Source organism: Pangasianodon hypophthalmus, chromosome 18 (assembly GCF_027358585.1).
Source record: "Pangasianodon hypophthalmus isolate fPanHyp1 chromosome 18, fPanHyp1.pri, whole genome shotgun sequence".
Classification (NCBI taxonomy): Eukaryota; Metazoa; Chordata; class Actinopteri; order Siluriformes; family Pangasiidae; genus Pangasianodon; species Pangasianodon hypophthalmus.
Window position 1 is genome coordinate 20,738,838 of NC_069727.1, and position 22,162 is coordinate 20,760,999.

General features: G+C 43.0%; 1 protein-coding gene across 8 annotated transcripts in view; it reads left to right on the plus strand.

Moving 5' to 3' along the window:
* The window catches only part of LOC113544583 (protein PHTF2), a 39,388-nt gene that overhangs the window by 7,673 nt on the left and 9,553 nt on the right, over positions 1-22,162 (plus strand). For 3 of the 8 annotated variants that reach the window (XM_053241677.1, XM_026943460.3, XM_026943464.3), the window contains exons 2-7: positions 7,322-7,402; positions 13,772-13,828; positions 14,070-14,081; positions 17,696-17,765; positions 21,152-21,310; positions 21,471-21,636. In XM_053241677.1, coding sequence (XP_053097652.1) covers positions 7,358-7,402; positions 13,772-13,828; positions 14,070-14,081; positions 17,696-17,765; positions 21,152-21,310; positions 21,471-21,636 — 509 coding nt within the window. In that variant the 5' untranslated portion in view covers positions 7,322-7,357. Of the gene's footprint in view, positions 1-1,345; positions 1,408-1,817; positions 2,250-7,054; positions 7,198-7,321; positions 7,403-13,771; positions 13,829-14,069; positions 14,082-17,695; positions 17,766-21,151; positions 21,311-21,470; positions 21,682-22,162 lie in introns of those variants that run through there. The other 5 variants (XM_053241676.1, XM_034313177.2, XM_026943461.3 and 2 more) reach the window with 5 other exon arrangements.

Here is a 22,162-nt window from a genome sequence, read left to right on the forward strand (position 1 = left end):
GAATCTGAGCAGAAAGGAGCTCTAACACACTTCAGAATTCATCCTGCTGCTTCTATCAGCAGTCACATCATCAATAAACACCAGTGACCCAGTTCCACTGGCAGCCATACATGCCCATGCCATAACACTGCCTCCACATGATGGACGGATGATGTTGTGTGCTTTGGATCATGAGCCCTTCCTTTCCTTCTCCATACTTTCTTTTTCCCATCATTCTGGTACAAGTTAATCTTAAATCAGAACTGGTCAGGCTTTTTTTAGAGGTTTTTTAGCAAAGTCTAATCTGGCCTTTCTGTTCTTGAGTGTTACCAGCGGTTTGCATCTTCAGGTAAACCGTCTGTATTTACATTCATGAAGACTGTAGACTTTGACAATGATACGCCTACCTTCTCCAACGTGTTCTTGACTTCTGTTGATGTTGTGAAGGAGTTTTTCTTCATTAAGGAAAGAATTCTGTGATCATCCGCTTTAGTTGTTTTTCTGTGGTCTTCCAGGGCTTTTGGTGTTGCTGAGCTCGCCAGTGCATTCCTTCTTTTTAAGAATGTACCAAATTGATGATTTGGCCCTCCTAAAGTTTCTGCTGTCTCTCTGATAGGTCTCTTTTGTTTTTTCAGCCTAATGATGGCCTCCTTCACTCGCATCGACACCTCTTTGAGTCATATTGAGAGTTCCCATGAACAGCTACCAAATGCAAATTCAACATTTTTAATTAACTCCAGATCTTTTATCACCTTCATTTGTCATGAAATAATGAGGAAACAGGCCAAACCTTTCCATGAAACTGCTTATCAGTCAGCTGTCCAATTACTTACTGAAAATGGAGGGACTCTGTAAAAAATGTCTGTAATTCCTAAACAGTTAATGTAATATTTTTGTTAAACCCCTTGAATTAAAGCTGGTCTACACTTCAGTCCCATCTTGATTGCTTCATTCTAAATTCATTATGGTGGAGTACAGAAGCAAAATAATGAAAATTGTATCACTGTCCAAATACTTATGGACCTGACTGTGTGTGTATAGGTGTGTGTTTTAATATATTTTGAGTTACGTTACATACAAGCCATCCAAAATCAGGTTCTAATCAGGTACAGAATAAAGCTCACTGCAGGAACATGTGTGTCCCAAACGCACCACCTCACGTTATGATACACGTCCCTGCTGATAACCCTGTGTGTTAAAGGTCACAGTGTATTATAGATCTGACTGCTGGCACTTGCTGAGTGTTTCAGCTTTACAGGCTCTGGGTCTTATTTTAGTTCTGCCTGGGTTTTATTTTTAACATGCTGCTGTTCTCATTTTCACTTCCTAATGCTCGCACGGAGATAGTCCAGTACTTAGAAAAACAGTACGTATGAGAGAGAGAGAGAGAGAGAGAGAGAGAGGGAGAGGGAAGGAAAGAGAGAGAAGGCAAGTAATAGCTGTTTCTGTGGTAGAAATAGGAAAATCCCTGGAGCCCGTTAATGGTTCTGTTGTAGAAAAAGAAACGGACACATGATGGTTTGTACATCTGTGGTCTGGGATATGTGTGTGCGTGTGTGTGTGCGCGTGCGCATGCGTGTGTGTGTGTGTGCGCGCGTGTGTGTGCGCGCGTGTGTGTGTGCGCGTGTGTGTGTGCGCATGCGTGTGTGTGTGGTATTTATCTAATTTCTTAAGGGTGCATTTAACTGATTTGGCAGCAGTCGCACACTCGCACAGCGATATGATAAAACTATTCTTCAGATTTATTCCTATATTTTAAAATGATACCATTTTTTGTGTATAAAAACAAACACAAAATATAGACCACTGAATTTTACAATAAATTGTTTTACTGATTGATTTTAATGGATTTTTAAAAAAAAAATAAATGTAACGAACATATCACACAATCCACAATATCTAAGAAAAGTGTACTGTGACATAATTTATCGCAGTATCGCTGTTATATGGTCATGTAGCCCAGCTCCTGCGTTACATTAGTTCCCCTCAGGCTGTGTGTTGCACACCTCACACACGTGTGTGGAGACGGATGAGGCGCGCAGTGCTGGGTCAGAGGTGTCAGTGATGAGCTGGAGAGAGTGTGTTGCTTTTCTGAGCAGGAAGATGAGCTTCTTATAGTCTGCAAGTCACAACAGCTCTTATCATTTCTCCTGCACTGAACGTCTCTCTGTGCACCAGCAACACCTCTCTGTGCACCTGATTCTTGCGCTCAGTACGGATTGAGCGATTATAGTTGGCCGTTCAGTGTGTCATCTTCCAGAAAACTGTCGGTAGGTGGACTGGCATGCAGGAAGGTGTGTGTTTGCATGACTGAGTATTAATATATTTTCAACACCACGCAGATGAGATGAGGTCAGCTTTGGTCCTGTATGTCCAGAGGTCAGCATTACTAAAGCTATTGTACATGTGAGTTGCACCAAAGCCGGTAAAATGACAGTTTCTGCTTTGGTACTAAAACTGGCACATCATAATTATAATAATTAGGGATGTACAGATACACAAAATTTCTATATTCTATATATTCTATATGATGTCGATATGGTGCTGCCTCCATACGATACGTTTCTATTACAGCAAAACAAGAGCTGTGCATTAGAGTGGAGCAGAACTACACATGGCGAAGCAGTAGATGTGGAACGATACACTCTGGAAGCTGAAAGCTACTGAAGAGCTCCTTTTATCCGCTATACCCGGATACCCTATAGTGTGTGTGTGTGTGTGTGTGTGTGTAGGAGGGTGGGGAGGGTCTTGTATAATCAGGCCAAGAACACACTGAATAAGGAGAAAAGAGTGTCTAAAAGACATCACCAACTACAAGACATCATCCCCTTAATCTGTTGGGAATCAGTAGCTGGCTGATGACCTGAATGGTTTCTACTGCAGATTGAACAGGGCAGTCCCACACCCCACACACACTCTGACCTTCTCTCCACACAGCCATTAACACCTCCTGCAACCCAACTTGCACTCAAGTTCTGTGAAGAGTGTCTCGCCCGCCTGCCCGAAAGCGTGCGCTGACCAGCTGTCACCATCTACACCCAGATCTTCAACAGATCACTGGAGCAGTGTAAAGTTCCTTCCTGCTTCAAACGCTCCACCATCATCCCTGTCCCAAAGAAATCCAAGATCTCTGATCTGAATGACTACAGACCCGTTGCCTTAACACTTAACATCTGTGGTCATGAAGTCATTTGAGAGACTAGTGTTGGCCCACCTGAAGAACATCACTGGATCCTTACTAGACCCCCTTCAGTTTGCCTACAGAGCAAACAGCTCAGTGGATGATGCAGTCAACATGGGACTGCATTACATCCTGCAACACCTCAACAGACCAGGGACTTATGCAAGGATCCTGTTTGTGGACTTCAGCTCGGTGTTCAACACCATCATCCCGGATCTCCTCCTGACCAAACTAACACAGCTCTCTCTGCCAACCGCCATCTGTCAGTGGATCACCTACTTCCTGACAGACAGGCAGCAGCTAGTGAGCTGCTCAGTCAGCACTGGCACTCCTCAGGGATGTGTGCTCTCCCCACTGCTTTTCTCCCTCTACACAAATGACTGCACCTCCTCAGACACCTCTGTTATGCTCCTGAAGTTTGCAGATGACACCACAGTCTTCGGCCTCATCCAGGATGGTGATGAGTCTGCATACAGAAGGGAGGTTGAGCAGCTGGCTGTCTGATGCAGTCAAAACATCCTGGAGCTGAACACGCTCAAAACAGTAGAGATGTTCGTGAACTTCAGGAGGAACTCCTCAGCACTCCCCCCCCTCACCATCCTGGACAGCAGCTTGGCTGTCGTGGAGTCCTTCAGGTTCCTGGGCTCTAGCATCTCACAGGATCTGAAGTGGGAGACCCACATAGACTCCGTCGTGAAAAAGGCCCAGCAGAGGCTGTACTTTCTTCGCCAACGGAGGAAGTTCAACCTGCCACAGGAGCTACTACTCAGCTGTCATTGGGTCTGTTCTGTGCACTTCAGTAACTGTCTGGATTGGTTCAGCTACCAAATCAGACATAAGAGGACTACACCGGACAGTCCGGACTGCTGAGAGGGTTACTGGTGCTCCTCTACCTTCCCCCAGGAACTGTACTCCTCTAGAATGATGAAACAGACAAATCATTCAGACCCCACTCATCCTGGCCACAACCTCTCTGAGCTGCTGCCCTCTGGCCGGCATATTTTTATGCCTCCATCACTAGGTGGTGGTGGTAAGATATTTCACCCCAGCGGCATTGATAAACGCTGCATGATTTCATTTTCTTACCTCATAGGCCTGCTACATATATTCGCTATCTCGTGTGTGTCAAGTCTCCGTCCTGCTCTCGGTTCACATCAACCTCGATTCCTAGACGAGTTGATTCACTGATTCCACGCGTCGAAAACTAAGAGTCCGCTCCAAAGCTTTGGAGTGGATTCTACACATGGAAAATGACTCATCTCCTTTAGTAGATGTAAACACGTGATAATATTCTCACACTGTAACAGATTATCTGATGAAGGTCAGTAATGTTGTACTGCAGTTTTTATTTAATTAAACCTAGTTAGATTAGATTAGATTAGATTGGATTGTTCTGTAGTAGTGTTAGCTGATGCTGCAAAGAAAGATTTTTTGTTATTTAATATATTTTAAAAATAATCTGGAATATTCAGCATAATCCACAACTTAACTAATGTTCAGAGTAACTGACAGTTTAAAAGGAAATTTCGAGGTTAATTCTGTTGTCCTTTCTGATTTAGCATCTGAACTAAAACTCCAGAGTAGGAGGAACCATGTAGGACAAATTTGTATGTTTGTATTTGTCATACATGACCGAGTGGGATAATTTGAATAATTTACATGGCACTGATGTCCTCTTCTCAGCCTCTTCCTTGCCTTGTCTTAGCCTGAGCGTGGAGAGACAGGAAGGCAGAGGGATTCGATGTGGAGGAACGTGTGTTTAGGAGCTGTGTGTGTTCCTGTGGTGTGAGCACTGCGCTCTGCAGAGAGTGTGTGTGTGTGTGTGTGTGTGTGTGTGTGTGTGTGTGTGGGGATCTATTTTGAGCCTGATGACCCAGACATTGCGTTTCCTTAGACATTGTTTTTTGTTTGTTGATTGCCAGCCGCGGTTATAAAACACATTCAGTCAGGCAGCTTATGTAACCTGCTAACTGCGTTAGTCATCTGTGTAGCTCTTGCGTCTAACCCTATTTATAAAAGCCGGCTGTTGTTTTTGTAAGGGTCAGGAAGCGGCTGTGACTGCACTCAGGTAAATGCTGTGTGTCCACGTCAGCGAACGGTGGAATATGACGACGTTGAAGGGGGGAATGTGAAGAATGATGATGGAGGAATGACTCTTGAAACCTTAATTACACGCATCGTAGCTGTGCTGCTTTGGGTGTGGTGATGTTTGCGTCTTACTGGAAGAATTGTTTGTGAGCGGTAAACCTGCCACTTCCACCGAACACATCTCCTCTGAGCTAATCTCATAATTTACAGATTACGTCACTGCAGTGTGGTGGTGTGCTTGTTCTGTCATCTTAGTGAAGCTCTTCTATTTATATAAAACCTTTAACACACACAAACACACACAGTAGAGGGTTGTGTTCAGTATGTTGTGAATCTGAGAAACACACACTCCTGTGTCTGGTAACTCGCGTGTGTTTGAGGAGCGGCTGTGGGCAAACCTGTCAGCTGCAGGATCTCCACCACGCCAAGCTCCGAATCAACTCTGTGTGTGTGTGTGTGTGTGTGTGTGAGAGAGCTTGTCAGAACCTGTGTACAGCACAGTGGCACAGAGAGTACTAATCACAGGGATTAAATCTTTTATTTCCTTATCAGTACAGGTTTAGACTTGATCTTATTGATGCTTATTCCAGTTCATTATCATATAGTCTCATTCTTTCACTCTGATGTTCGGATGTGTGTATGTGTATGTGTGTGTGTGTGTGTGGGTGTGAAAATCTTTGCATCTGCTTGACACAATTAAGAACAGGAAATGCATACTAGCAAAAGTAAACACACCCACACGCGCGCAATCTTACTATCCTTGTAAGGATAATAGTAGAGATGAGGATCGTTATAACGCTGCGTTCGACTCTACTCAGGCTTGAGGAGACCTTCCCGACTTCCTGAGAAGGAATTCCGAGTTGTTCCGAGTTTTCTTTGTCTTTTTCCCAGTTGGAGGTTATGAGTTACAAGTTTAATGCAGCATTAGATATGAAAACTGAGAGGTACTCATCATCTGATACGCTACCCAAGTGACCTGAGCAGAAGAAGAATCCTTTACTTAAAAAAAATATACTGTAACACAAAAGTAAATAAAGTGTCATACACTTGCCTCGTATGTGTGTGTGTGTGTGTGTGTGTGTGTGTGTGTGAGACACACACTGCTGCCTGCCTGGGAAATTAGCATCAGTGTCACCTTACACAGCGTTGTGGAGTCTGTTGTTGCTGGGAGCCGTGCAGCAGTAGTGCACACACAGAGCTGTTCAGCTGCAACCGACACACACACACGCACACACACACACCTTTTGGCTTTTTGGTACGATAGTGTGTGTGTTTGCTGATGAGCTAGCTCCTGAAATTCCACTGTAATCACTTCATGTGCTGATATGCATTGTTTGGTGATGTTTGCTGATAAACTTGTTTCCATGCAGAAGATCCATCGTAAACACCGTTCAAGTTTCCAAAACTAAATATTTAAAACACACTGTGTGTAACAACGTTATCCTGCAGATTTACAGGTGATGTCAGAATGATTAACAGGTTCAGACAGTAGCTGTAATCATCCATCATTACACTGCGTACCGCAGTAATGACTTCAGGCCCTGAGCACAAAGGAAAGATAATACGAGTTAGCGTGGACGGCTGCTGGAGAGAGCAGGGTTTCGTTTTCAGTTGCTGACATTTCACACGTAAAGCTTCAAGAGCTGCTTGTTGATTTAGCACCGGAAAGGACACACACGCACACACACACACACACACACACACACACACACACACACATACGCACAGAGCTGTATCTCTTCTCTCTTCCCCTCTTTCTTACTTTCTCACACTTCTTTTTTTTTGTTTTTTTGAGCATTAATTAGCGTGACCTGACCCCAGTAGGGCTTAGTCGAGTCTTTCAGGTTCTGCTATGAGCTCACAGTGAGAGAGGGATGAGGGCGGGGTACACTCTCCTGTAGTAATGGGCTGGTGTGTGACGCAGCGTATTAGACACACCTACTCCACAGGTAATAGGTGGCTTTATACACACACACAGAGCGCAGAGTCAGACTAGACTACACACTGAAACCCTGCTCTTCTCCTCTTCCTCCGCTTCATCCTCCTCTAACCTCTGTGGTCTCTCTGTTTCAGCCTAAAATGACCCAAGTGGTGAGCCGTGAAATGTAAATGGCTTCCAAAGTGCGCGATGCTGTGGTGTGGTACCAGAAGAAGGTGAGTCCTCCTGCTTTTTCATCTCCTTAGTTGCCAGTCAGTAGTGTTTACACTGCAATACCACACACACACACACACTTCTTTAACATGATGTAGGTTACGGCAGTGGGGTTTATCAGCTGATGTTTGATTGTTGAGAACTTGGGCTGGTTCTTCAGCTCATCAGTGGTGTAATCTGTTGATTAGACCACACAGCTCTCAGGAGGTCAGGGATCTGTTGAGGATTAGAATGCAGAACTCAGGACAGGAGGTCAGGGATTTGTTGAAGAGGTCAGTGGTGAAATTTGTTGAGGATGTGAACACACAGCTCTCAGGAGGTCAGGGATCTGTTGAGGCAGCGTGTAACCGATCCTCCGCTGGACTGCGCTCTCGGAGCCACTCAAGTGGTCGTGATGTACCTGATAGAGACCCCCTTCACACTCATTATATAAATCAATCTGTCTTAATGGAGCTGCTGAACAGGAGGATAAAGGTTTCAGTCACATGATCCTCCTGGAACAGGAGAAGATCAATCATATAGTTGAATGAGTCCACTAGCGGGAACTGTTTTACTTTCATCAGTCAGGAAAGACTTAGTTTTTCAGGTTCTCTTTCTGGGTAATGATTAGGCTCTTTCTGTAAGGAATAATAATAATAATAATAATAATAATAATAATAACACTCCAGACCACGCTGTTGTACGGAAATAATCCCCACCAGGGTGTGATGCAGCACGAGTGGACTTACTGTAGACGCTCTGAAGTGGATTATTTTCCTGTAACAGCACAGCCTGGAGTGTGTTATTCCACCTACACACTTACACAAAGATTACGCTGTTTAATTTCTTCAGGAACGACACGTCGCACATTTGAACTGTTTATAGTTAGATTTCATGTAGTGGAACATCTGAGAGTGAGTTAGTTCCTGTTCTCACTTACGTTAAAGCTGCGATAAACATTCATTTCCTCACTAGCCTCTCCTTTTCTCACTCATGCTCTCTCTCTTTCCCTCTCTCTCTCTCTCTCTCTCTCTCTCTCTCTCTCTCTCTCAGAGAATGCAGCTTGTCATTGTACTGAGAAACTGGGAAGCGTAAACTCTTCTGTCCTCAAAACTTCGACAGTTAAAAAGTTAAAAAGCTCTGACACTGGAGACTCCTTCCATTAATGTTAAATAAATGTGTCCTATAAATAAACATCACCTCATTTGTACTTTGTTAAACAACATCAGTCTTAGTTTATGTGGAGCGTCTGCTATACACGTCCCTGTGTACGAACAGGATCAAGGTCAAATGTCTGAAATAGTTTTTCTTCAGTAACTTCCTTCCTGTTAGAAGTACAAATGACGTTTCCTTGGTAACAAATGTAAAACATTTAGACTAATCATAAGGCGTGGCCTCGGTTATATCTCCCACTCAGTGGATCGAACACTGGAGATTTAAGACGCAGCTCTGCGGATGTTTAGAGCAGGTTTTAAACGAATGGAAATGGTGCGAATGCTGATTAGTGTAAGTAACGAACAGTGTGACACCTAGCATGTAACACCTAGCATGTAACACCTAGCATGTAACACCTAGCATGGCATCTCCTGTGAGGTGTGTATCAGTGCTGTACAGCTGTTACTTCTGTGCATCATCTTACTCATGCGTTTGCAAGTTTTGTTAGAGAGGGCGCAAAATAACGCTGTCACAAGTCACATGACCGACGCCAACTGGTCGGTGTTACAAGTCGCGCTCCGCATACTTGCAAGTAGAGTTTTATCATAGAGTTTCACTGCAGTGTTTTATCGTAGAGTTTTATCATAGAGTTTCACTGCAGCGTTTTATCGTAGAGTTTCACTGCAGCGTTTTATCGTAGAGGTTCACTGCAGCGTTTTATCGTAGAGTTTCACTGCAGCGTTTTATCGTAGAGTTTTATCATAGAGTTTTATCGTAGAGTTTCACTGCAGCGTTTTATCGTAGAGTTTTATCATAGAGTTTTATCGTAGAGTTTCACTGCAGCATTTTATCGTAGAGTTTCACTGCGGCGTTTTATCGTAGAGTTTTATCATAGAGTTTTATCGTAGAGTTTCACTGCGGCGTTTTATCGTAGAGTTTCACTGCAGCGTTTTATTGTAGAGTTTTATCGTAGAGTTTCACTGCAGCGTTTTATCGTAGAGGTTCACTGCAGCGTTTTATCGTAGAGTTTCACTGCAGCGTTTTATCGTAGAGTTTCACTGCAGCGTTTTATCGTAGAGTTTTATCATAGAGTTTTATCGTAGAGTTTCACTGCGGCGTTTTATCGTAGAGTTTCACTGCAGCGTTTTATCGTAGAGTTTCACTGCAGCGTTTTATCGTAGAGTTTTATCGTAGAGTTTCACTGCGGCGTTTTATCGTAGAGTTTCACTGCGGCGTTTTATCGTAGAGTTTCACTGCGGCGTTTTATCGTAGAGTTTCACTGCAGCGTTTTATCGTAGAGTTTTATCGTAGAGTTTCACTGCAGCGTTTTATCGTAGAGTTTTACCGTAGAGTTTTACTGTAGAGTTTCACTGCGGCGTTTTATCGTAGAGTTTCACTGCAGCGTTTTATCGTAGAGTTTTACCGTAGAGTTTTATCGTAGAGTTTCACTGCAGCGTTTTATCGTAGAGTTTTATCGTAGAGTTTCACTGCAGAATTTTATCGTAGAGTTTCACTGCGGCGTTTTATCGTAGAGTTTTATCATAGAGTTTTATCGTAGAGTTTCACTGCGGCGTTTTATCGTAGAGTTTCACTGCAGCGTTTTATTGTAGAGTTTTATCGTAGAGTTTCACTGCAGCGTTTTATCGTAGAGTTTTATCATAGAGTTTCACTGCAGCGTTTTATCGTAGAGGTTCACTGCAGCGTTTTATCGTAGAGTTTCACTGCAGCGTTTTATCGTAGAGTTTCACTGCAGCGTTTTATCGTAGAGTTTTATCATAGAGTTTTATCGTAGAGTTTCACTGCGGCGTTTTATCGTAGAGTTTCACTGCAGCGTTTTATCGTAGAGTTTCACTGCAGCGTTTTATCGTAGAGTTTTATCGTAGAGTTTCACTGCGGCGTTTTATCGTAGAGTTTCACTGCGGCGTTTTATCGTAGAGTTTCACTGCGGCGTTTTATCGTAGAGTTTCACTGCAGCGTTTTATCGTAGAGTTTTATCGTAGAGTTTCACTGCAGCGTTTTATCGTAGAGTTTTACCGTAGAGTTTTACTGTAGAGTTTCACTGCGGCGTTTTATCGTAGAGTTTCACTGCAGCGTTTTATCGTAGAGTTTTATCGTAGAGTTTCACTGCAGCGTTTTATCGTAGAGTTTTATCGTAGAGTTTCACTGCAGCGTTTTATCGTAGAGTTTTACCATAGAGTTTTACCATACCATTTTATTGTAGAGTAAATACAAAAAGTAAAAAATATTTTAATGTAATGATTTTTTTTTTTTAAAGCTGTGGCCATCAAATTGCTATGCAGAGCAGTAAAAATAAAAGTAAGAATAAACCTGGGATGAGCCCAGAGCTGTTAAACAGATTATGTGAGTGCTAAAAGTGTCTTTTATACAGGTTATGTTTTCATGTTTTGAAATTGAAGAACTATATTTATTGACATGATTAACGAATGCTAACGTTACAGCAGTGTACATGCAGGTGCCAGAGTCGGATTTCACAGGGCATTTCGAGGAATTCATGTGAACTTAGTAAGAGCAATATAGCTAGCTGTCTCACGCTGAAAATAAACAGGACCATTGAGCGTTTGAGATCTCGAGCCCGGATTAGATCATCTTTCTGTGACTCTATCACACTGATCATTTCCTGTTTGTTGTATTGTATACCTGCTAGCAAACATCTTCACATGCTTTTTGAATAACAGGCTCTATTAAACAGGACATGGTTACCATGAGGAAGTAGCACGTCATGTGCATGCTAGTATTTCCTGTCCACACACACACAAGACATTGTGTTTGGGAGCTGATTGTAACGGAGGGCTGAGGTCAAGCGGATTCTTTCTGACATCTGAGCCAGTGTAAAACAGGGCCGTGGCTACGCGTCCGTCATAAACCACAAACCCTGTGTTTCAGTGTGGAGCTAATTAGGAACGTTGTCCTCGAGGCTGCTCTGTTCAGGTGACCGGTGGCCTTACTGCAGGCCTGGAGCGGTACCTGATGATCACCTGAGGCTGATGTGTAGAGAACCAGTCAGGAAAGAGCTTCAGCTGCTGTTAAATAGGACACACACCTGAAGCAGCCTGAAGCAGAGAGACCTCGACACACTCGCTTACAGAGAGAAGCGGAGAGGGGGAGGAGGGGAAGGAGGGGAGGAGGGTGATTTAGCTGACTTTGCACAGCAGTACACTGTTCTCTCGCTGAGCAGGATTGGGGTTGATGACGTGTCACTGACTTCTTCCGTCTGACAAATTCGTTTTTTGCCTTTTACATGCATAATAAGCCAGAATACATATGAAATACATCTCATGTACATGTACCCTCTTTACGTTTTCCAGTCTAAGGATGTATTTGTGCAAACAGCGTACAGCAACATACCAAGAGTCCTTAAAAAAAACAGTCGAAGGTTTGTGAGATTTTGACAAATTCGGGAAACCTGCGCCTTTTTAAGTACTGCTGTATAGTCACCCAATTAATCAATCAAATTAAAATGATATCTATATGTTATTATACATTTTATATTGGACTTTGGTGGGATGAAGTCCTGTTTTGCTTCAGTCAATTCTGCGCCTGTTAGTTTTGCGTGAACGTGCCAATATCATGTGGTGCGACCACTACCTGTGATGGTTATATCACTTCGGTGAGCTCTTTCTGTGCTGATTTATTTATGTACAGTTCTTCATTACAGGCTTTTCTGCATTTTCACCATGTTTTTAATTATATATTTATTACAATTTCATGATAAAAATGTATGAATTCTCCCTAGTGCGCTTATGTATAATGCTATAATGTGTGATCATTCGTTTTCACGCGACCGTTATCCAGTTCCACTCTATCAGTTAGAATTAAAGCTCCGTGTCTGGTTTTATTATGGGGTGTTGTTATGAGTCTCGAGCCTGAGACTGTGAAAACTGTTGGTTTATGCAGCGTATTTGCGAGAAGTGTCACTACGCTGTGTGTGGATTCCTGTCTTTAGAGCTCACTGCAGGGTGTGTGAGGTGAATGCAGGCTTGCTCGCGGGACTGAGAGTATACGCAGCAGTGTCTGACACGGCTGTACTTCCTCTAACACCTTTAGGGCCAGGGGTTTATTTAGCAGTCTGTAGCGACTGATGATTCTGTCTGGACTTTGTGTAGTGAAATTTGTTGTGTATTTTTCGTACCGTGTGTGACGTGAGACGTCTGAAAGGGTTAAGGGCCGATATTTCAGCTCTGTCGCTCTCAGCAGTGTGTTTAACCATGACTTTGCACGAGGATGGACCCAATTAAACTGGTCGTGCTGCATTACTATCTAACTAAATATTAGCTCTCTGTGTCGTTTGCCTAATGCACTAAATCCACAAGTGTCTCTGCTCAGCTCAAGGTTGCACTCGTATGATTAATCAGTCTTTAATCAAGAGAGTTTTATAGGTCGAGGATGATGATGATTTTTACTCACAAGGAACATTAAACTAAATATAATGTTTATTGAAAAATATTGAGCATTAGGACATTATTGAAAATAAAATAATAATATTTTAGACAGTCTGAAGGTTTAAATCCACTTTAAATAAAGAATTTCCATAAGGCTCATTTGCTTGGCTAGCGTGGCCTGACCCAGACGTTGCCTTCTTTTGCATTGGTGCTGCATGTTTGATGAAGCTTGGAAGGCAGCTCATAAATGATGCAGACTTTTCCATTGCCGTGTGCGAGTGTGCAAACGACACCCCAGAGCTCTGATCAGCACCCGTCTCTCTCTCCTCCCTCAGCTGCCCCAGTCGCTGCACTCACACCGCCTCGCTTCCTTTATGAGCGCAAAGAGGGATCAGAGCAAACACCTAGAGCAGCACGAAACCCGAGCCCAAGCTAATCCACTCTTCCCTGATTAACTTCCCTCAGGTGCTTTTACCCGTCACGTCAAACTAACGCTCTGAGAACTAACTTCTCAGCTTCCTGTCACCATCAGCTCTGTTTCTGTTGCCTGAATACGGCACTGATTAGGTGGCAAAGATCAGCTTGTGTATGTAGTGTGTGTATATATAGTGTAAAAAAAAAGTTCTCCAAACATTAAAAAAATCGGCGAACTCTTAAGAGAGTGGACGTTCGGATTTGTCTAAGAGAAGACCTGAAGATACACTGAGTTATAATTCCAGCTGACGTTAATTCCTTCACTGGAGAAGTGAAAGGAAACAGAGGGGAAGTGATTCGGATAGATAGACGGTAGATATTCACACTCATCATCCACCTGTTTTTTTTTTCTTTGTCTTTCAGATTGGAGCGTATGACCAGCAGATTTGGGAGAAATCTGTGGAACAAAGAGAAATCAAGGTAAAACATTTCACTCATCCCTCTTTCTTCTCTTCAGCATTTCCACTTATCTGCATTTTTTTCTCTTATGTGCACGTATGGAGGTCTGCTTCCTGTGGACCACGGCCTGTGTGTGTGTGTGCGTGTTAGTGTGTGTGTGTGTGTCAGCGTTCAGCTGTACACTGACTGTGTGCCATCAGTACCCTTTCTGTTTTCAGTTCAAACCTTTCCCCATCTTCTCCACCACTCTGACTCTGAGCAGTTCATTAGACTGGTGAGTACCGCAGCAGGCTCGTCTCCCCGTCACTGTGCTCCTGGGCTGTGCCGTGTGACTGCCTGCCTCCTGGTCATCCACACTAGTCTTGCATTTTTAACACACCTGAATGCCTTTTTGTGTGGTTTTGGGTTGCGTGTATCCCTTTGTGTGTGTGTGTGAGTGAGATAAGCAGACTGGAGCTTATTAAGCCTTCTCAGATCAGTTATTTACATGGAGTAGTGTAGTGAAGCTCTCTGATGGGGCTGCAGTACTGTACACAGTATAAAAGACGAGAAAGAAAGACGAGTTTATACTTTTTAAAATGAGTTGGAAAACATGCTTGCCCAAAATATTCTTATATACCGCACCTAAAATAATAGTAATCGTCTGTTTAATGATGTGTGTAATGATACACAAAATTCTAATCTGATATATGATCTAGCTATAATACGTTTTCTATAGAGCGCAAACCTGCGATGTGTGAGTGTGTGTCTGAGGTTTGCATTTTCAGCTGATTAAACCAGTCCACACTGCCGGAGACGCTGCTGGCCAGGAGGCTGGAGAGCAAACTGTCCACTAATGACCAAACATAGGGGCAGGTATAGGGTTTTCCTAATCTGCTTGAGGTCTGTTATCTTTTTGTGATAATGATGCAGGCCCTTGTGTGCTGTGTTCAGACTGGACGTTTGGCTCGGTAGTGAATGAACCAGTTTCCCTGAAATAGCTGCACTGGTTTAATTTCAGTACGCTGTGAGTCTACACATCTCGCCCTGATTAGCAGCAGACTAGTCTCTAATTTTATCCCAGCTCTTCCATGTTCTCCGTGCTGTTTTGTGCCCTGAGCTGTTGGGAGTGTGTTTACCTGCACCAGGGTGTGTGTTTTGACCCAGCCTATACACGTAGTGGCTTTTCTGTCCCTGGTGAAGGTGTGCTTGTTTTGGGGAAGTGGGTGGGGCTTTGAAAGGGTATTCTTTATTGTCTAGTGATTTTTATTTTCTCTGTTTAATTCTCTGGTCTTTAATTCGAGAGGTCCAAAGCTTGCAAGCAAATACACTATTGAGCAGCCTCAGAATATTATTTACACTCATCTCCATAGCTCCAGTGTCTAAAACAGCCGATTGCATCATCTGATCCCCGGGGTTCTCACTGTCCAACAGAAAAAACAGTATTCTTATGTTTCATCTGCGCTCCGTAGATGCCCACTGACTGACTCCTCTTTGTGATGAACGGTCTAGTGAGAGCTCAGTGGTAAGCTCGACCGTACAGTGTGATGTCATGGCCTGGACCTGTCTGTCTGCCAGGCATTTAATCCATTTCAATCTACTCCCGAGTTTTGATTGGTGGATCTTTGACACAACAGCATTTTAAAACCTGGAGAAAATTAATTTTACAGTATGAGGGTTTTATATGAGGCTCTTCTGACCGTTTCTTTCCTGTTTGGGGTCGGAGTATTTCATGTGTGGAAGGTCTGACAGTGTCACTTCCCTCTGCCAGACCACCTGTAATGCTCTGTTGCCCTGCACCGCTGTGTGTGTGTGTGTGTGTGTGTGTGTGTGTGTGTGTGTGCGTGTGTGTGTGTGTGTGTGTGTGCGCGCGTGTGTGTGCGTGTGTGTGCGCGTGTGTGCCTCTCTGTTTCCTGTGCTTTATTACACAGATCTGCCTCGAGGCTCGGTCACAGTCATTCTCATGAAGACTGCCTCTTTTCCTTAAAGCCAGACTTAAAGCCTCTGTCTTTCCTTAAACACCTTAAACATTCCTTTTGTAGCTGTAAGCTAATTGGTGATCTGATCACTGACCGAGTATCTGATCACTGACCGAGCATCTGATCACTGACCGAGCATCTGATCACTGACTGAGTATCTGATCACTGACTGAGTATCTGATCACTGACCGAGCATCTGATCACTGACCGAGCATCTGATCACTGACTGAGTATCTGATCACTGACCGAGCATCTGATCACTGACCGAGCATCTGATCACTGACCGAGCATCTGATCACTGACTGAGTATCTGATCACTGACCGAGCATCTGATCACTGACCGAGCATCTGATCACTGACCGAGCATCTGATCACTGACTGAGTATCTGATCACTGACTGAGTGTCTGATCACTGACCGAGCATCTGATCAAGACTCTGCTGTAAGACTAGCTGCTCCTGTCCGAACTGGAATCACATCCATTCATTTGGAAATGGCAAAATAATTTTTCCTAGTTTCTTGATCAGAATGAAAGGCTTCTTCTGCCAGTCTAAGAAACTCAGTTATTCAGTTAATATAGGCAATTATTTATAGTAAAGTGTGTGTATATATATATATATATATATATGCAAATATTGACCATATCAACAATTTTACGTGTTTTAGTCTGTGTATGTGGAGCATCCACCATCTGAGTCCCTGTGAATGAGCTGTTACTATAGAAACAATAACATATTAGAGTGAATGCATTAATATTAAACCCGTGATTTGCCTTGCAGCTGACACTATGATAGGGTTGTGTGGTTATAGAAAATTAATCACCAGATTTTACTGATTGTGTGTGTGCTTGTGTGGGTAATTCTCAGGAAATAGTGATTTCATTGAGATCAGATTTAAAATGTTCAAAATGTTGAAATTTCCAGCCACCGTAGGCTCAGCTTCCTGTTCATGTCAGACAGGACTGGACCCTGAGGTGGGCTTCTGCTCTTGTAGCCCATCCGCCTCATGGTGTTTGCATTCTGAGATGCTTTTCTGCTCAGCACGGTTGTAAAGAGCGGTTATTTGTGTTATTGTAGACTTTCTGCCAGCTCAAACCAGTCTGGCCATTCTCCTCTGATCTCTCTCATCAACAAGGCGTTTCCACCCACAGAGCTCACAGGATGTTGTGTTTTTCACACCATTTAAACTCTCGAGACTGTTGAGTGTGAAAATCCCAGGAGAGCAGCAGTTTCTGAAAAACTCGAACCAGCCTGTTTAGCACCAATAACCGTGATCAAAGTCAGGGATCACAAGCTGTTCCCCGTTCTGATGTTTGATATGAATATTAACTGAAGCTCTTCACACGTCTGCATGCTTTTATGCATTATAGATTTTATGCATTTTTCTAAATCTGGAAAATTTCCCCCTTTGGTAATGATAATCTGTACTGTGATGTATAGTATTTTGTGGGACAAAATGTCGCTTTTACCTGGGATAGTACGAATACACGTTCACCTTCGTCACCACTTTTTTTTTTCATATAAAAATTAATTTTAGATGATAGAAATGAGTGCATAACTTGGATTTTAAAAGTTGTCAGACGTTGCGGAAATAAGAATTTTAATCTAAATGATAAAATAAATCCAAAATCTAAACATATTGGGACAAACTAAAAACCTGTGCCAAAAAGTCAAAGTAATGCTCTTTAATGTTTTAATTTCATTATTTAATAAACTGTGTTTTACACACTGCTGATTTTGTGAGAATTACCCACGTGTGTGTGTGCAGGGGCTTCATGAGTACGCATTTCCCCTGCAGTTCCCCTGCAGATTATTACCTATAGGAGTAATGTGGACCAGGTTCACTTTGACAAAGCACTGACATTTACAGCAAGATGGCTGTCTGACAGTGGGATGTGTTTGCATGTCTAATGCCAAGCTGCTGTTGTGCAGGGCCTGAGGAACAAACCGAAGAAGACGGGCCATGTGAAGCCAGACCTGATCGACGTGGATCTAGTGAGAGGTAATGTGCCATCTTCACATTTCAGTTCTAAAACTGACACCATCTTATCAGCAGCTATTACTGCACTCTTCAAACCCAAATCCGTTAAACACGATTCTCAGCTAATTCAGAAATCTAAGTCTTCCATCTGCCAGCTCGATCCATTTCCCTCAAGTCTACTCACATCCTGCACCATTTCTCCTGATATCTGCAGTAATTAACTCTTCCCTCACCTCTGGGATCCTGGTACCCTCTTCATTAAAACTGCTGCAGTTACACCTTCTCGAAAAGCCTGCTTCAGACCCCAGCAACTTCAGTAATTTCAGGCCCAGTTCCAGTCTGCCATTCATCTCCAAAGATCTGCACAGCTCTGGTTGCAGCTCGACCACAATAACCTCTCTGAGCCTTGTCAGTCTGGTTCTCAACCCAACTCTTTCTAAGCACAACAAATTCTGATCCATGCTCCTGGACTGATTACTGTAATGCTGTAATTCTCTCTGGGATCCCTAAAAACGTCTTCTCCACAGGATCCAACATGCTGTTGTCCCTATTGTCACCCGCACCAAACCCAGTGAACCCATCATCCCCACACTCTTTCAGCTCCACTGGCTCCTCGTCCAGTACCGGATTGATTTCAAAATAGTACTGCTCCCTTTTAAAGCCCTTCACAACCTCACCCCCCTCTTACCTCTCCAACCTCCTCCACGTTTTCACCTGCAATCTACCTGGCCTTCTGACTGTTCCACCTTCCTGTCTCAGTACCGTGGGTGCTAGGGCTTTCAGCCTGCACTGCTCTCAGACTCTGGAGCTCTCTTCACCTCTATATCTGTTGCCTGGACTCCATTGTTTTATTTAAATCCCACCTAACAACTCTCTTAAGTTGGCCTACTCTGTAGATATGACCTTTAATTTCTACCCGATTGAAAAATGTTATTAGGGGGCCAAGCACTGGAGATGCATAAGAATCCTTCAGTGATTGTATGTTCTGTTTCTTCTTCTTCTTCTTCTTCTTCTAACAACTCAGCAATGGAATGTTGTAGCAATGAGATTCCACATTCCTCTGATTCTTTGGGTCAAAAAAACGGACACCATGATGCTAATTTTCACCATATTGGATTTTCTGCCATTTTTAATTTTCTCAACTACAGTTTTTTTTCTCTTCTCCTACAAACTTTGTTCCATCACCAAATATGAATCACAGCATCGTGAGACTTTCCCAAAAAAAGTTGTTTCTTTGAAATTTGATATATGGGACACTCAGTCTATAACACGCAAACGAATGTGACGGTGAATCCACTAAACAATGTGTGAAGGCATATCTCAGCAACGTTGTGACGTATTTTGACCAAACTTGGGACGTCACTGAATGACCTCATCCTAGCGTTCTCCAAAAAGTTTAATCTAAATTCACCTCTAGGTGACGCGATAATTCGCAAATTCATAAAACTGCTCATAACTTTTGACCTGCTCCACATCAGTTCAAGATTCTTGTTTGTATTGATTCCCTTGAAGGTACAGAATGTTGCTGATCTATCAGTTTGTTCGAACCTGGTCAGGACTACCAGAGTGAGCGCGTAGTCCTGACATAGGAGGTGGGAGTGTGATGATATGGGGCTGCATGAGTGCAAAAGGTGTTGGGGAGATGACATTTATAGACGGCACCATGAATGCCTGTGGATATGCCAAAGTACTGGCTGACAAGATGACTCCTCCTCTCCAGAAGCTTGGCAGAAGAGAAATGATACTCAAAGTCACGCAAGAGTTTTGAAAGAGGCAAAAAGTGAAAGCTTTGACCTGGCCAAGTATGCTGTCTGACTTGAATCCGAAAGAACATCTTTGGGGTATAAAGAGAAAGGTAGAGCAGCACAACGGCTCCAGCAAAGAGCAGCTGAAAAACATTGTCTCTGAAGAACGGTAGAACGTCTCTCCAGACATTTGTGCAACACTGGTATCCTCCATGCCGAGGACGATTGAGTCTGTCTTCAAAAATAAAGATGCACATACGAAGTAATGAAAAAAATCAAAGATTTGAATCTCAGTAATGAAACTGAGATTCAGTAATGAAACTGAAATGTAATTTTCAATCATTTGATATTTAGGTGATATTGCACACTTTGTACTCACTCTGTTGTTTACTTTGACCGAGCTTGGTAGGTCCCTGGAGGACCTCAGCGTACGGTGTCAAAAAAAGTTTCGTTAAAATTCACCGGCTATAATTTGCAAATTGGTAAAACATTTACATTTACAATTATGGTATTTGGCAGAAACCCTTATCCAGAGTGATTACATTTATCTCAGCTGAGCAGTTGAGGGTTAAGGGCCGTGCTCAAGGGCCCAGCAGTGGCAGCTTGGCAGTGCCGGCGTTTGAACTCACAACCTTCTGCTCATAAGTTTAAAATTAAAACTGCTCATAACTTTTGAATCACTTGACGTCAAATCAAGATTCTTGTTTGTTTTGATTCCCCTGAAGGTGCAAAGTTTTACTGATGTAACGAATTTGTGATTTCTCAAACAGGAAGTCAGCCATTTTGAATTTTAACAAAAAAAAAAAGTCCTACAAATGCTCCTACAAAGTTTGTCCCATAACCATCAAATTTGCAAGAGAGAATCGAGAGACCAACTCAAACAAAACTTATTATTATTATTATTATTATTATTATTATTATTATTTTTGTTATTGTACTTCCACATGGCAAACCATAGAACTCTTTCTTTTCATGAAATTTGGCACAGGAGTAGAGGACAGTCTCAGCTCTTCACTCAAACCCTCTAGCACCACCTACAGGGCAAACGTGGACATACAAGTGGACTCCAGAAAGTTTAGTGTAAATCCCCTCTGGAGGGTGCTATAAATCACACAGGAGTAAAACGGCTCATAAATTTTGAATGGTCTTCCTCCCTTGCTAAGTGCTGTGATCAGAAGATGCTTGGCCCCCTTAATTGCTGCTTGTAGCTATTATTATCATTATGTCACTATCATTAGTCTGAGGAAAAGACTATAAAAATACTAGAGGCCTGTTAGACATTGTTGCATGAATGTAATCTGCTCAATCTCGTACAGCTTCACCTCTGTTTACACACAGTACGCCCACTTCATTTTCTCTCACTGCTTTGGCATATAAACCTGACTCACTCGCTTTCTTTCTCTTTCCTTAACTCTCTGTGTCTCCCTTTATCTTCATGTCCTTTATCTCATGAATTCATATCTCACTGACATTGTGGTATGTATCTAAACAACTGCCAGGCTTAATAGGAAATGATTATAAAGCCACAAATGTTTAAGAAAATTGAGTGATTTACTGCATACAGTGTAAAATAATAATAATAATAATAATAATAATAATAATGGTTTTCAAAAGGTGTACAAATGAACATGTATGAGATTTCATTTTTTTTACACTTTCAAGGCTCTGCGTTTGCCAAAGCCAAGCCGGAAAGCCCATGGACATCTCTAGCGCGGAAGGGCATAGTCCGGGTCGTCCTCTTCCCCTTTTTCTTCAGATGGTGGATCCAGGTGACGTCCCGAGCCATCTTTCTGCTGCTGCTGTCCCTTTACCTGCTCCAAGGTCAGTGCTACACCACAGCCACAGAAACACGAGCTCTCAGCCCGACACTGAACAGTCCTCAGAGTATCAGGAAGTGAGAGCTGTTTATGTTATGAAGTGTAGTTATGAAGCGTGTGGAGGGAAAACCCTGACGCCGATTCCCTCCTTCCTTGTGTTTCAGTGCTCGCAGCAGTGTTGTTTTTCAGCATCTCACATGCCCATGACATCCCAGCCACTGAGGTGTTTGGGGCGTTCTGGCTCATGCTGCTCCTGGGCACGGTGCACTGCCAGATCGTTTCCACACGCACCCCGAAACCTGCGCCCAACGCCACCGCCAAGAGGAGAAGGTGGGCAGGATGGACCACTTGGCATTGGTTGTCTGTGTTTTCTCTGTATGTGTCTTATTCTTGTAGTGTCTCTGAACGAAATGTGTTGGCTAAACCCCTGTTCCCATGCTGGCGCTAGAGCTTTTTCCCTTTGTGTCATGTGACATGGGTTAGCCACTCGTTTCCTGTGTGGAGTGAAAGATGAATGATATTTCTGTAGCATGTAGCGTATCCAGCCTGGCCTGTGTGGTACCTGCTGCACAATTTTCTGACCACTGTGAGAAAATTGGCCTATGCTGTGTGAGAAGCGTACAGGAACAGACATGACACTGTTAAAGGGACGTTTGCGATGAACCAGTTTCTTCCTGTAAATGCTGTTCTGTGACAGTCGGGAGAAACTGATGTTCTGTTGCTATAGAAACATCTGTCGCTAATTTACATGTGAACTGAACAATATTATGCCACATTAATATAATGCCTAATTAATGCAAGTCAGCAGAGATGACGTTACTGATTATAATCAGCATCTGGATGTATGGTGTAATTT